Genomic DNA, 15,148 nt, shown 5'->3' with positions numbered 1-15,148 from the left:
TCTTGACCTCCGCTTTCAGCTGCTACATTTCCGAGCTTGTGTCGAACAGCTAACATGGTCGGGTCCAAGCAAAGATGCACTCGGGTCCTACGGAACACGGCAACCCCGTGCTTTATCGTTGCTAGTTGTTGGCGGCATTCGACCAGGTATGTTGTAGTAGTTTAACCACCCTCGACTGGTGAAGCAGAGAAACCACTGGGCAAGGGCAAAGCCAACGGACTGTCGCATTGTAAATAACCTTATCCAGCCCTGCAGCACGTTATACATACGTCTAAGCAGTAAGCCTACGTAAAAAGTCAAGTTTCATCGCCTAACAAGGTATTCGAGACTCTGAGGTCTAGGCCGGCTGCCCGATAAATCATAGAGATATCTAGATCCCGTATGCTACTGTTTAGTAGATATATGACACCATTACTGATTGAAAATGCGCAATAAATACGTATCTGCGTACGTTATGTGGACTTAATCTGTAAATATATAGCTAAGCATGTAACTAAATGGGAAGGGCTGAGTACAGCCTGCTTGAGAAAGTTAAGCCTGGCAATTTCACCATCCGTCAGAAAGGAAACCTTCGAGAAGTAGCATGAAATGCATCACTGCCACCAGAAACTGGCTTTAATGGGCTATCATGCAAAAAACAAGAACGGCGCATAGAAAATTTTTAAAACCGGACGCAGCAAAGGTGAGGGCATGGAGATACCGGTGCAGCACTTAAGAATACGCCCAACCTAGCTTAGAGAGCTCGTTGGCGTCAGATTGCAATCAAGAAATAACCTCAATACTTTTCCAGTAGGCTAAATATTGTTGCATTATCTCCTTTGTAACAGTTCCGGCTTTTCTCAAAGTCGGAGAGTATCTTTGTGAAGTCTCCGTACCGAGCATCAAACTACCGCCCGACATACGTTCGAAGTCCTCTTTAAAGAAACTCGCCAACTGCTTGGCTCGGTTCCCTTTATCTGGGGCAGATTCCACAGCGTCAATCCATTCATGGAAGGAGAGGCGGTCGTCTTTGCCTAGATTCAATCCAACAGCCAAAGTGTCTAAGACTTCACGCCACGATTGTCGAAATGGATTTTCAAGATGATACACCAGCTGCATAGGCTCCGAGCTGAGAAGGATATCAGATATGACGGCGGCAGCCACATCGACAGGGAGCCACGAAAGAGTCTGTACCTTAGTAAATAAAAGCTCGACCTTTCTTGTGAAAAGGAAAATAACGACATACCCCATTTAAATTAGGGAGCTTTCCAATTTTTTGGGACGACGCCACAAGGGCCACGAAATGTTCCTCCTTATTCCAATACCCCATGCTAGAGCCGGCAATTTGGCCAGCCCTTACATAGGCCAACTCAATCTCGGGATAACATGCCCGAGTTCGTTCGATGATCTGTTCACATACCAGTTTAGCCTTCGCGTACCCAAGATGCAAAGAGGCATTGAAGTCGCGTATGGGCGCTTCCGGTACTATAGCTTCATTGTATACCTCTCCATATCGACCTACTACCGAGATGGAAGATATGAATAGAACTCTCAAGTTCAAAGACGGGTTACTTGAATGCGCTCCTCGAGCAAGGAGCAGAAGATTTTGTAACGTTCTGAACTGAGGTTCGAACGATGATAACCCCATTTTGAAATTCATCGGCCAAGCGTTGTGGATAATGTGTGTAACGTCCTCCTGAAGGGTCATATAGTCCTTTTCTGGCAACCCTAACTGCGGGAGGCTGGAATTAGATTGATAAATTCTGATCTTTTCCCACTCACGCTCTGATAGGCTTAGGCCCTTGGACCGTAGAGACTGCTGCTGTCTCTCGTATGGATCTTGCATTGAAGGGCGGTTAAGGCAGATAATATGGAAGACGCTAGGATCCTTAGCTAGGTGAGCGAGGAGATGGGCTCCTAAGCTGCCGTTGCTGCCTGTTAACAGTATAGTAAGATCCTTCCTCCGTTGCAAGCCAAATTGGTCGATGAAAGCCTCAAGCGTTTCGTTGGAAACATCAGTAGTTTTCTCGATAAATGACGCATCGGACTTTCTCAATGCTCTCGCCAATTTTGAAATTGAGGAATGCCGGTATAGAAAATCACGATCCATGCTTCGGAATGACGCCAAGTCATCCGGAAGAGCTGCAATCACGAACCTACGCAGCATTGTCGCTTGCAAACTGTCCATTCCTAACTCAAAGAAATCGGTATCATCGTTCCAGCCGGCATCACTAACTTTCCACGTGAGATTCTCGCGTATCAACGCGCGAAGTCCAGATTCAAGACATGTCGTTTCCAACGTAGCAGCACAGAAATTGGCACCAGTGGTCTCCAAACTATCGTAGGCTTTCAAAATCTCTTTTTCAAATTGCTGATGCGCCTCGCGCCGGATAATTGTTCCCTTGTCAGAACGAGGCAGGCTCCCCGGCGCCACAATCACCAGTGCAGTAGGCGACGAAATGCGGGCATGAGAATCCATTTGCTGGTTAGCTTTCTCTATCGTTGGCCATAGAGAGGACTTAAACTGATCAAATTCCCCTTCGGCGACTGGAAACACCGGCTCTACCAAAACGCCTATTTCAAATCGCCCATCTCCAAAGGCTAGAGCGGCCTTGACCGTTGGGCTTTCAAGCAAAGCGGTTTCTAAAATCGTGGGACGAACCTTCTCTCCCGTCGCAAGGCAGATTAAGTCATCGCTCCGACCCAGAATGCTGAATTCCGTTTCCGAGTTAGGTTTTTTTACCAGAATATCCTGCACATGAAACCTATCCAGCCATCCAAGTGGCTGTAGGCTAAGTTGCAAATGGTTGCCGCTTTGAACATTGTCTGTACAGCAATTACTGAATTGGACTCGTAGTGATTTTCGGATATCCGTTCGAAACTTGAAGTAATGCCAATCGTAGCCCGGTGGGGGAACGTATAGCGGTGCTAAGGGTCCCGTCTCCGTTGTACCGTAGTGGTTAACCAGCCTGACCCCCGCGGCGGATAGTGTATGACAAACCGTTTCCTTTGGTAGACCGCCCCCAAAAGCAACGAAATGGAGACTTTGAAGTATCCGTAATCCCTTGTCTTCAGGGAGCGAAGCAATTTCCTCAAGGATTGACGGGACAGTAAGAAGTGACTTTGCACCACTAGAGTGGAGTAATTGTACGGCGGACAGACCAGTCGGAATGCCTTCAGAAGGTGGAAGGCAAAATGGCTTTCCTATTCCCAATGAAAGGCATGGAGGAAGTAATCCGAAACCCTCATCAAGAAAGTCAGCCCTGACCGAGTCTTAGCGCTGATTAATGCTGAAGCGAACAAGACAAAGACTTACATGGAATAGCGGGGATGTGGACATTGTAGGGGATAATATTTCCTCATGAGTGCTTAGCTCGTGGCAGAGTGCGAAGCTGAAGTAGTGCCGGTGAGATGTATATATCGGTTTTGGCAGGCCTGTGCTTCCAGAAGAATGGAGAACCAGGACATTGCAGTCTGCTTCGGAGATGTAATGGAGAGGATGAATAATTGTTCCTGATCTAGGTTCTCGGCTCACTTCTTCTCGGATTTCATCAAAACTGGGAGGATTGTACTGGCTCGGAAATGCAACAGTATGCTTCTTCGGGGGTAGGGACACATGGTCACTCTGTCCGTCGTCTCGTGTCATCTTCTGGGTGATATGCAACACAGCAGCTTCTTGAACCACCGGATTCAGTCGTGGTGATACAAGGATCGCCTCGGATGCCGTCCGCCCAAGGAGATGGTTGATAGCCATCGGGCTAAGCCGCGTAGACAATAATACCACTGGCACGCCCATCCCCATCAGCGCGAAAATATATATAACCAAGGTGACATGACTACTCATGAAGAGCGCAATCGGTGGGCCTCGAATAATGGTGTAGTTCTCATTCTCGCAGGGGAATTGTAATTCGGCGACGGTAGCACGAAGCCATTCCTGACAGTTGAGGATGGCTTGTTTCAGCAAGGAGTAATCAACATTGACAAATTCATAATCTGAAGAGTTTGAATCCTCCTTCCGGGCCTGTCTGCAGAACATGTGGCCCGGGTTGAACCTGGCATGAAATTCCACCAGCTCTGGAAGTGACCGAGCAACCCCCTCAACATCATATTGATTGTCTAGGTTGATTGATGGTCGAGTGAAAGGTGGCTGTCCTCTAGTGACGGCAGAAGAAATGTCAATTGGCGGCATGCTATTTGCATAGTCAGTTAGGTGTGTATCAGCAGCTAAGAGATATATGCACGTACGGTGCACAACTGCATACATACGCAGTAAAATGTTAACATCGAGTTATTGATCAGTAGCTACACGATAAATAAGTCCTAGGATTTTCGTAAGCACAGCCTACATAATGTTCAATTTGCTTAAGGGAATATATCGCAGAGCATGCCCTGAGCTTGGTCATGAGATTGGTGATTCCTAACATCGGGGTCCCCGTTACTCGGGGCCCTAAGGAATACGGGAGCTCGGGAGATTACTCCTATTGAGTGGAGCAGCTGGGGTTCTTCTGTTGAACGTAACCCGGTGGCTCGCGGTCGGCTGAACAGCTGCCTCGGGGTCCGTAGTTTTGCTGTTAGTTAACTCTGGAGCACGGAGGACATAGTTGCTTCGTAGCTGTGTACCTTCAACTAACCTACGATAAGAGGTCTAACTCGACAATAGCACAGCAGGAAATGAGCATCTCTGAGTCACGACGATGAATGTCTGAATACAAAATGTTGGAGCGAGACAAAGAAGAGCAAGATCTTAAAGGAGTATCATGTCAATAGAGCGCGGAGTGGATGGATTGTTTTCTGCCTCGAATCATGCAAGGGGAATCTTACATGGGACCTCCATGACTCGCTAGTTAACTGAGTTATTAGTTACATAATAGCCAAGCATGCAACTTCACCAGATGTGCTGCAACTTGGACAAACCAGGTTAATACATATGACCAGTAAGCGGTAAAAACCAGCCATTTTTCCCTCATGTGACCTTCAAGCAGTCTCGGCCGAACCTCTCGCAACCACAGGCCTATTAGAAGCTTCATGGCAACGACAAGCATCGCAGTGGTTGTCCGTTCCGGTCCAGATTCCAACGCTGATCGGATCAGCTCTGATCAATTTATTTATAGAGCCTCTCTGAATTCAGCCTGTTAAGAGAAAATGTTAGCTTATATTTTTTTAAGCAATGCTGGCTTGGAAAATGGTGGGCACGGGCGAATCTTGCGCCGATGCATTCCAGGATTCCAATATATCAACCATATGCTCACTGTAAAGCGAGCATCGCGAGTAGACACCCACCTGTTAGTCTGATTGATTCTCTAATTGATTTTTGTAGGAATATGGGGCATTTGAGTCTGAGAGAAGGGGAAGAAACCGACTAGAGAACCAGACCAGGAACACATAAAAATGCAGAGACTGCCAAGAGCACCTAATTGTTGTCAATCCGCATCCGGAAGCGGGAATTGCTGCCCAAGAGCGTGCTGAGCACAAGTGTTACAGTCTGCGGCTCCATCTCCTCCAGAACCAAGGTGCTAGTGCAAGATTGCGATCCTGTATCTGTTTCTGTCGGATTTGTTGATGCGATGTGGCTGGAATCAGGCCACTCCCCGTTGTTCGCGTGGTTGGTCTCTTCTCTCCCAAAGCCCCCCCGTGTGACTGCTCTGAGATGGCTATCTGCGTCCCAATTGCCCCCATCAAAATCTGCAGCTTGGGAAGGGTCAAAATGATGCAGGAACTTCCTGAAGTCGGGATCGGGGTCCGCCATGGCGTCCTTCGACGTAACATCCTCATAGGGCGAGATGGAGGTGTTACTAAGGCCATTCATTTCTGACAGTTGCGCAATATCGGTATTCTCTAAAAGATAGTCGATACTGACGGGTGTTTCAGAACTGGAATCTAACGAGGGGGTGGTGCCAACATCAAGGAGTGCGTTCCTGGGCGGTTCTGGAAGTGTGCCGGACTCTGGCCAGCCGAGATCTGAATGATTCTCATCGTCGATTTGGGATGCCACCGTGTTGCTGACGGATGTGTTTCGTTTCCTTCGCTGAAGGGTGAAATATCTAAAGCACGGGATGGTTTAGTACATGTGGCTACACACGGAACTTACCCTGGTGTCTCTCCTGAAATGATTGTCAAAGGACTGTGTCTGTGTGATCCCATACCTGTTTTTGATATCAGATGTAGATCTGTCTCCGAACGCTGTACTGCTGATTTTGCTCCAGTTGTGCCCAAATTTGTTAACAACCATCAGGAGAAGCTGATCTTGCTCCTCTGTCCATGGGGTGTGACTCAAGCTCGGATCTAGTGCATACGCCCACCGTTTAGAACATTCTAAAATTGTAACCAATATGCTGGTTAGCAGTGTTTGATCACATTGCATTCATTCATGCAAGGCTGAATATACACAGATACACTTGTTCAGGAGAGGATATGCACTGCTTGATTCAGCATATCAACTTACGATCAGCGTTGCGAGATCCCACAAACTCTGCAACACGGGTCCACCTGCCAAAAAGTCTGTCAGACGTACGTATCCAAGGGATGAATAACAAGAGAGTACAGACAAGCTTGCGGACAAGAGAGTTGACTCACTTTAAGCCAAACAAACTGACTGCCTCCTGCAGCCGGGCATCTTCTTCAGGAGTCCAAACTCCTTTTTTGATATTGGGACCAATTTTGTGCCATCGTTTGCGACAGTCTTTATTCGTCCGGCCAGGGAGCTTTTCTGCAATGGCATTCCAATTTTTAGTTCCTCCCTCTGTTCCTATATGAAGTGAATTAGCGATAGATACTAGTTAAAACTTTGGTACATTCAGATGGCCAGTTAAAGGCGACTGTACGCTGGAGCTCCGCTTCCTGGAGCAAAATCCTGTCCTCATCCCCAGTCCACCATCGTCGCTCTTGCAATGGCGCAGCCATTACTTCTGCCTCGCGGCGAGCTTGGGGAGAAAAACCCAAAAAGAAAAAGAGAGAAAGGCGGAAGTACGCGGTGTGTAAAGCTTACCCAGGAGAAGAATGGACAGAGCAACCGTCTCCTTTGCAATCAACCAGCCAGTTAGCCTTTAATCTGCAAGTGGCATGAGATGGCAATCAGATATATAATTCCTCCGTACTCCGTACTCCGCGTTATTATCTGTTTTCCGTTGCTGAGAATAAGAGAAAAGAACGTTCCGCGTTTTCTTGGCCGCGAGACAGCTCATGCAAGAATGCATGTAGATATGTATGGGTGCCATCATTCAGTCAACACTGCAACAACCAGTGGTTTTCCGAAGTATATGTTGGATAATAGGGCGCCTGAAGAACGCGCACGCGCTAGACTCGTTCAGGCTGCCGTAGGCATACATAGCTGACTCCTAGGTCCTTGAGCAGCGAAATCGCCCCTGATATCCAATTTGTAAGCTGGCAGCCGTACCGGCCGAGGAATCCTTATTCCTCTCTTTTCTTCTCGATATCCAGCATTCTGTGGTTCTGGGTACCGTCGTCGTGGATCTTGCCCCGTCTCCCTTATAACTACCTCATAGCAATGGTTGTGCCTAGGGCGGAGCAGCGAGATTGCATTCCACCGTGCATTGAGCAGGTTCTAATGATTCTAACCGCCTTGACTAACCCCCACCGGAAAGTCCAACCCTCCCGCTACCCCCCAGCAAGTTTTTGGCATTTCCGGCGTCCCCGAACCTGGTGAAGCAGACATCGCCAGGTTGAGGGTTGATAGACAGCACTTGGGGGTTCAAAAGGCTTGTGGGGGAGCTGTAGCTGTGGGCGGCAGCTGTAGCTGTGGGGAGGGTTTGTGTAAGGAATTGTGGCTTTGTACTTACCGGGTTCCTCTTTTGGACTCCATTGTCTTCTTCTGGCTTTATCCCGGTAACTCCGAAATAGTTCCCCGTCCTTATGCAGCTTACTCAGCCGGTTGTCATTCGCCGTGTAACTACGGAGTACGGAGCTCTAGTTAGCTCTATTAACCAAGGCCTTGTTGTATGGCTGATTTTTGAGATAGCCAGCCAAGTCGTCTCAGGAATGGATGCACGGTCAGCTAAAGCAGGTTCCGTGGACGCTCTGGCTATCACCTCTGTCTTTGAGCCCTCAAAACCGGATAACTTCGAAACGATGCCCTGCTCTACAACCTTTGCGCCAACGTTGACATTTCCGGCCAAAGGTGATACACAATGAGCTGATATTTACGCTGTAGCCGGCGCACTGGAGAGAGACTGGCTGCAAAGGTTGCCGACGTACAATTTCGCCGAAACAAGCGGCCTATATACACAACTACACTCAACCCCTCTCTTTTCTACCAAAACAACCCAAAAAAAAAAAAAAAAAAAAAAAAAAAAAAAAAAAAAAAAAACGAAAAGAAAAAAGAAAAGCCAAATCTGGGCTTCAAAGTGTGTGAAAGAATCAAATGATCCATTTCCGCATAAAGGTGGCGCCTCCAGGACTACTCTAGTCGGCCAGTAGAGCAAACACTCCACGACCTCGCGTATATGAGCTGCTGCATAGGCTCCGGCCTGGAAGGGCTGTTGGTATTGGACGGGCTACACTATGCCGGATCCTTGTTTTGACACGTAACTCCTGGCTGCGTACGGAGTACTCCGTACGGAGTATTCCAATTTGCTGTGAATTGTTTTGAACCTCACCAATGTTGCTCTTACATGGTTTTGACCAACAATTCCGCTTGTACTCCCGCTTCCGCAGAAAAGAAGCTGTCAGAATAACCTAATATCTGATGGTTCTGTTGGGGTTAGTGCATCGAGAGTTACAAGCCTGCCATACCCTGCACTTGAAGAGTTTGAAACAAGCTCTTAAGTTTTGATCCGCGCACGCCTTGACAGCCTTCGTAAGTCACTATGCAAGGCGGCCGTACCCCGGCGGGACCCGAGTCTACTAGTCGGACATTCCATATTGCTTTTTATTGTGTCCGTAAAGGCCTACCTCCGCGGCGGCGGCGTCGCCCTCGATTTCATAGTCACAACCCCTGGGGCCAGAGACGAGTTATTAAGGCCTTGGGGGGTGTGTCTCCATGCGGAGCAACAAGCTTGATAATCTTCGCGGCTTTTTGTGTTGCATGTAGCATACGCGAACACTACGGATTGTTAAATATAACCTATGCCCTCCTGTTATTTACCTGTAGCGCAGGGACAACTATTGGCGTGCCCAATTGACGACAACACACCGCGCGGGAATCAAAGTTGATCGAACCTTATCACTCAACGCTACTATGTCATCCTCTACCCCAACTCCCAACCTTGGACTGAATTTCACGCCGACAATACGACGTGACACCTATTCTGCGATAGATCCGGTAGCGAACAAACCGGGATGCCGCGGTAAGGCTGTGCTCATCACTGGTGCCACCAAAGGGATCGGTCAAGCAATAGCAATCGCCTATGGTAAAGCTGGCGCCTCATGTATTGCAATTGGTGCGCGGAACATCGCCGATGCGTCTGCTGTGTGTGCGATGGTTAGTGAAGAGGCAAAAAGTGCGGGTGTCTCGGAACCGCCCGACATGCTCCCTCTTCGGATAGATGTTTGCGAACCTGGCAGTATCGATGCCGCAGTGACAGCCATCAGGAACTCATGGGGGCGGCTTGATGTGCTAATAAACAACGCAGGATTCCTTGCACCTTTTGTACCAATGGGAGTCGGGGATGAAACGGAATGGTGGCAGACATGGGAGGTCAATGTTCGAGGCGTATATTGGGTTATCAAGGCCATTCTGCCACTCATGCTTCAGGGTGGCGATAAAACCATCGTCAACGTGGCATCTGTTGGCGCATTGGCTCTTTCCCCTGGAGCCAGCGCGTATCAATCCTCCAAGTTGGCGGTGATGAGGCTTACTGAATACCTGATGGTTGACTACAAGGACCAGGTAAGATCTCCATGGTCAAAATTTAACGGGACATACTGACCGTTACTGTCCCATATCAGGGCCTGCTTAGCTATTGTGTTCACCCAGGCTCCGTCCCCACAAATTTAGCTATGCGGATGCCGAGCTCAATCGTCAAAGGTAAGTCTTCGGACGTCAAGAGTATATTAGTAACCCCTCTAATGGTTCATGTGCATCTAGCTTTCTGCATTGACAAGCCAGAGCTAGCCGCGGACACTATCACATGGCTGACTAGTGAGAGGAGAGAGTGGCTAGCTGGTAGGTACATCAACTGCAACTGGGACATGTCTGAATTCATCTGTCGGCGAGATGAGATCGTGGAGAAAGACCTTCTGAAGTTGAAGCTAGCTCTATGACACGTTTAAATGTAATTATAACAGCCATACCGAGTACGTGGGTGCTCAGCTTGAGGACAAACTTAGGAATTATCATACATGGTCCCTAGTCCGTGGGTATTTGAGTTGCATCCCCTGGCATTTTATTAATAGTACCATCATTAGCGAGTCAGTTGTTAGTCACTGATGATTTTTCCTTCAAACGATAGCATATTTGAGAATAATTTGTCATAATATCTCCCCTAAATTGTGTCATCTGCCGAATTCTACCCCAACCGAACCGTCCGTCTGTTCAAAAGATAGTTTGGCTCAGGATCAGGGTATCAAATAAGCCATACCAGATTTGAACAGCTAACTTACGCTGTGATAGCCATTTGCACGTCATCCACGAGGCTTTGAAAGTCCTAAGGAACAGCCACAATGTAAGCAAGGCTCCCAACGCTCTAGGGCTATGAGAGTTTTGTTATCCATCTTAATAAATTAGAAGTATTGCTATTCTCGGAAAATACTCGGGGTCTTTCGCCGCCACTCAGGTCCTGTGTGGCGGCGAAAGACCCTTGCACTTGTTAGTTGAATGGACACGCAGTAATCCGCGAGATGGATGATTTGATGTATTGAAGGCAGCCATCTAACACTTAACACCCTCGAGTTCATCGTTAAACAGTTGGAGATTGGGTTAGAGAATAGGGGGTAATGGACCTGCTGGTGATCACGATGACAGTGCTGAAAACGCTGTCTCTATTGACCATAAATAAGTTGACGCTGGTCCCCATGACTCTAGAGGAATGTTCAGCATATTCAATCGATCATTCTTTCACACCAAACACCGTTCGTTCCCGAAACCATGGTTGCCCTCAAATTTGTGCAATATATTTTGGCGTTTTCGTCAGCCCCTTTAATAGTTTCCGGTGCTGTTGCACCCCTCGAAAAACGATGGCCTCTAGAAATTGTTGAATCCATTCATAGCCCTTCATGGCCGGAGTTTATCAGCACAACCACACGGTGGTCTAACTACCATGCCCCCACTTTCGATTGGGCCTTTGTTCCCAAGTCCGAGAAAGAATTGTCTGTTGGTGTAAGTTGAGTCCAGGTAAGCCAATTTAGATAAACAGGTGGGCTGACAGTATCGGCGACAGCTTAATTTTTTCTCAAGGAAAAATATGACATGGCTCGCCAAATCGGGGGGCCATGGATACTCTGCAACTCTTGGTAGTGTCAGAGACACGATCATGATAAACATGAAAGGTTTCAAGTACGCCAAAATGAATCCCGACAACACGGTAACTGTGGGGAGTGGAGCAACCTTCCAGGATGTAGCAGACGCCGTTGGAGCTGCCGGTAGAGAACTTAGTAAGTTTCGGTCAACTACCAGCAAATGAAAGTTGATAGGAACTGACCCTTCATCTAGCCATCGGATCATGTCCCTGCGTAGGAGCTACCGGCGCCATGCTCGGTGGCGGTATTGGACGGCTTCAAGGCAAGCATGGTCTGACGAGTGATGCAGTTCGTAAAGTTCGCATGGTGCTCTGGGACGGCACTGTCGTCGAAGCTTCTGAAAAGTCTCACCAGGGCCTCTTTTGGGGTGTACGCGGTGGTGGTCAGAACTTCGGTATAGTGATCGAGACGACTTTAGAGACATTTCCCCAATCGAACGGCGGTCTCCACTACATGGCAGACATGCAGTTCGATGGCGAGTCTCTGGAGTCTATCATTGACATTATCAACGGCTTGTTCCCGGTTGACCCTGCTTTGTCTTTGGTAATCATTATCGCAGTCGATCCTGAATCATTCAAGGTAAGTTAGTTCACCCTTTGACCACGAGACGCACCACTGACACCCTTCCTCGTCATTTGAAGCCTTTGGTGGCGATGAATTTAGTATACGCTGGCGCCAAAGAAGACGGAGAAAAATACACGAGAATGTTTGCGCCATTCAGTATTTCCCGTAATGAGACGGTCATTCCGTGGGCACAATTGGGCTACGCCGCCGCTGGCGGCGCCGTCGCGATCAAGTGTGAGACGGGCCAGAGCCATAGCATGTATGGGTCTGTCGTTAAAACACTGGATGCGCCCACTTTCCGCCGCTTTTTCGATTCGTTTAGCTCATTTGTAGACACAAACAGAGCTCTCGTCAACAGTACGATCCTATTGGAGGTTTTTGGCCTGGACGGAATCGAACGCCGTCCTGCTAGTTTCTCCGCGTTTCCGCACCGTGAAACATTCAACAACCTGGTGGAAATTGAAATGGCTTACACCGACAACACGATAGCTGACGCTGCTGACGATTGGGCTCGCGGATGGCGCGATACAATGTCTTCCCCTGATGTGTCTGGGTACGAGCAAATGGTTCAGTATCAAAACTATGCACATGGTGATGAACCTTTATCAGCCCTGTACGGATATGCAAAGTGGCGTCATGCACTTCTCACTGGGCTGAAGAGGAGGTATGATCCACATGGGTTCTTCAATGGGTATCACGCTGTCCCTGCAGACCTTGCGGGCTGGAGCTGAAAGTTCCATTGTCAGAACCGTTCTTTGTGACAGTGGACTTCCAACCCCTCTCATCATGTTTTGAGGTTGAAATGATTGCTTCATATGGACTGTATGGATTGCTGATGGGTATCTGAGTGGGGTCTCTCTTTTGTGTGTACATTAGTCAGTTTTGAGATAGAATAATGTGGTTCAGTTCCAAGTTGTTGTTGGAGCCCAGGGATCTGATCTGATTTTGAAGAAAGGATGATAGCCACAGATGTCTCACTTCTCATGAGGTTGAATATTCGTTAGTTAGCGGGAGGCTGTGTTGCTGTAGGTCAGCATCACATGATCGTCCCTGGGGTCCGCTGGTATCGAGCTCGGTTAAGTAGTTAACGAACACGCACTCCGCGTACGGAGTACTTAATAGTTCACACTGTCACCTACGTCACTATTTGGGAAGAATCAATCATCTTCTTTTATCTCAGAGAAGGTATCTATGACAACAGCGTTGTAAGTGATACCACAAGATTAAATAGGAAGCTCTGATCTATTCATATTCTGTCAGCTCGGTAAATTCAACTACTGCATCGGAATTTAATCCTCGAAGCCCTCGCGAACCACTGCTCAATTTGGGGCGGCGACAATCACGCAGTCTTCGAGTTCTTCTCTGTATTTCAAGATTTTCCGGATCCTGAATCCCGCTGCTTCCAAAAGCGCTCGCCATTCAGTTTCCGTACGCTGCATTGATGATAGAGCCACTGCCATAGTGAAATCCGCCTGAGTCGCCCGCCACGGGGCATTACGCTCGGAAATGACCATTTCGTCGATGAGAAGAGTCGAGTCCTGAGACATACCAGCTTTGATATTCTCTAGAATGACTTTGCACTTGTCATTCGGCCAGTCATGCAGAACCTGGCGGAGATAGTATGCGCGAGCCCCTAACCCCACGAATCAGACGTTGTCTCATTTTCTAGACAGGTTGGACAATACAATACCCTTAATCGTTTGCGGTAAGAACATATCATAAACTTCCGCTTCGATACTCTCAAATCCTGAAAGTGGATTCTGTCTGGCTTCTGCAAGAACGTGCTCAAGGTCTTGCACGATGATGCGGCCGGGGAGGCCTGGGTATCGCTGTCGCAGTGCGATGCTTTGATGGCCCTTAGAGCCTCCAATATCCACAAATAAAACCGTTGAACTGTTCGTTCCTTGGCCTAGCTCCCCTTCAAAGTCCATCACGTCAAGGAAGATGGGACGACTTTCACGCTGAGCAGACATCCATATACCGAAATTTTCCGAGTCTTGCGGATGACTTTGGAGCCACTGGAAGAACGTTTGACTGGTATGCATACCCAGATGGAACGCAGTTTTGCTCGGGTCGATCGGGTTGCAGTAGCCGTTTTGCTGCAGGAATTTGGGGAATGCCATGATGGCTGGAGACAGCAGGTCAAACCTTACGAAGCCATGTCAGGGTGGCATTTTCAAAGGTGACCCTGTCGGAGCTTACTGTATGTAAACACCGTAACGCCCGCCATCAGATGCTAAAGCCTCAGTGACATTGGTGGCGGTATACGTATCTTCGTCGAGTTGCAAAACCATTCCAACCGACTGATAATATCTTAACAATCGCTCTATTTATCGTGAGCCGTCTTCTTGAACCCGTAAGATGATCTTACCACTTACTCATCAGAACTATATCGACTTTTGTTTTTTTTGCAAGCTCCTCATGGGTGAAGCTAGAGCCATTGCCCTCCGACAGGATATCGAAAAGTCGAATATCAATCCCGACACGAGCAAGCGCAAGCTGCATTGGCTAAAGCGCAACATTATTTGAGGGTCCAAAGGCAAGGATATGATAGAATGGTCAATCTTACTGCGTAAGCTATCCTGTGGATGGTGTCTCCAGATGCCTCCATGGCAAGGCTAAGTTTCCGCCCCGCATCGCGCAATCTGCGTCGGAGACCGTCATCCTGAAGGTCAGTGACCGCCTGTGGGTTGCTAAGGACGGTTTCGATCCGCTCTGAGAGAGCAACCACGTCATCCAGTTTTGCAGCCATCTTGACGGTATCTGGTTCAATGCCTATGTAAATAGTTTCGTGAACTACAAAGTAGAGGACGTGCTAAGACAATATATTTCTGACGACAATCTTACTTACCGAGTTACACATCTCTCTATTCCACTACGTACGTCCCCCTACCCGTTCCGGGCGCAGCACTCAGTGCAGCCGCCCTTTTATGAGTAGTAACTACTTGTTACATCAAACATACATACATGCAGATGCTCAAGCGCCCGGGTCTGCGGCTGGGATGTGCTAAGTCAGGTGCGAGGTGCTCCAAGGATCTAACTCTTGCATCCCATCCCCTTGTACTGGTTACTCGGCTCTAGATGCATGCCGGTCATGGATTAACTCCTACCCAAGACCATCCTTGGCCTGCGGTGTTCAGCTCTAAGAACTCGGGTCCTTACACAAAACCATGTAATGCAGAGTCGAGCTAAC

The 15,148-nt window shown here is 48.2% G+C and overlaps 5 protein-coding genes across 5 annotated transcripts; 2 read left to right on the top strand and 3 right to left on the bottom strand.

Annotated features, from left to right (window-relative positions):
• Positions 1 to 455: 455 nt before the first annotated feature.
• On the bottom strand, positions 456 to 4,168 carry D8B26_004006 (putative NRPS-like protein biosynthetic cluster; the record flags this gene model as incomplete). The annotated part of the gene is made up of 3 exons (XM_003071548.2): positions 456 to 1,167; positions 1,226 to 3,223; positions 3,296 to 4,168. The coding sequence occupies 3 exons, from the start codon at positions 4,166 to 4,168 to the stop codon at positions 763 to 765; spliced, it is 3,276 nt and encodes a 1,091-aa protein (XP_003071594.2). The 3' UTR covers positions 456 to 762.
• Positions 4,169 to 5,389: 1,221 nt separating this feature from the next.
• On the bottom strand, positions 5,390 to 6,879 carry D8B26_004005 (uncharacterized protein; the record flags this gene model as incomplete). The annotated part of the gene is made up of 5 exons (XM_066124336.1): positions 5,390 to 6,020; positions 6,123 to 6,291; positions 6,422 to 6,465; positions 6,553 to 6,724; positions 6,801 to 6,879. The coding sequence occupies 5 exons, from the start codon at positions 6,877 to 6,879 to the stop codon at positions 5,390 to 5,392; spliced, it is 1,095 nt and encodes a 364-aa protein (XP_065980416.1).
• A 2,293-nt stretch (positions 6,880 to 9,172) lies between these two features.
• On the top strand, positions 9,173 to 10,197 carry D8B26_004004 (uncharacterized protein; the record flags this gene model as incomplete). The annotated part of the gene is made up of 2 exons (XM_003071550.2): positions 9,173 to 9,823; positions 9,883 to 10,197. 2 exons carry the CDS (start codon positions 9,173 to 9,175, stop codon positions 10,195 to 10,197), a joined length of 966 nt encoding a protein of 321 aa, XP_003071596.2.
• Positions 10,198 to 11,020: 823 nt separating this feature from the next.
• Positions 11,021 to 12,686, top strand: D8B26_004003 (uncharacterized protein; the record flags this gene model as incomplete). The annotated part of the gene is made up of 4 exons (XM_003071551.2): positions 11,021 to 11,251; positions 11,313 to 11,526; positions 11,585 to 11,970; positions 12,033 to 12,686. 4 exons carry the CDS (start codon positions 11,021 to 11,023, stop codon positions 12,684 to 12,686), a joined length of 1,485 nt encoding a protein of 494 aa, XP_003071597.2.
• Positions 12,687 to 13,185: 499 nt separating this feature from the next.
• Positions 13,186 to 14,707, bottom strand: D8B26_004002 (uncharacterized protein; the record flags this gene model as incomplete). Its single annotated transcript, XM_003071552.2, has 5 exons — positions 13,186 to 13,588; positions 13,646 to 14,103; positions 14,158 to 14,281; positions 14,334 to 14,463; positions 14,525 to 14,707. 5 exons carry the CDS (start codon positions 14,705 to 14,707, stop codon positions 13,275 to 13,277), a joined length of 1,209 nt encoding a protein of 402 aa, XP_003071598.2. The 3' UTR covers positions 13,186 to 13,274.
• Between the last annotated feature and the right edge of the window lie 441 nt (positions 14,708 to 15,148).

This window comes from Coccidioides posadasii, chromosome 2 (assembly GCF_018416015.2).
Source record: "Coccidioides posadasii str. Silveira chromosome 2, complete sequence".
In the NCBI taxonomy this organism is placed as follows: Eukaryota; Fungi; Ascomycota; class Eurotiomycetes; order Onygenales; family Onygenaceae; genus Coccidioides; species Coccidioides posadasii.
This window is presented reverse-complemented; position numbering and strand designations above follow the sequence as displayed.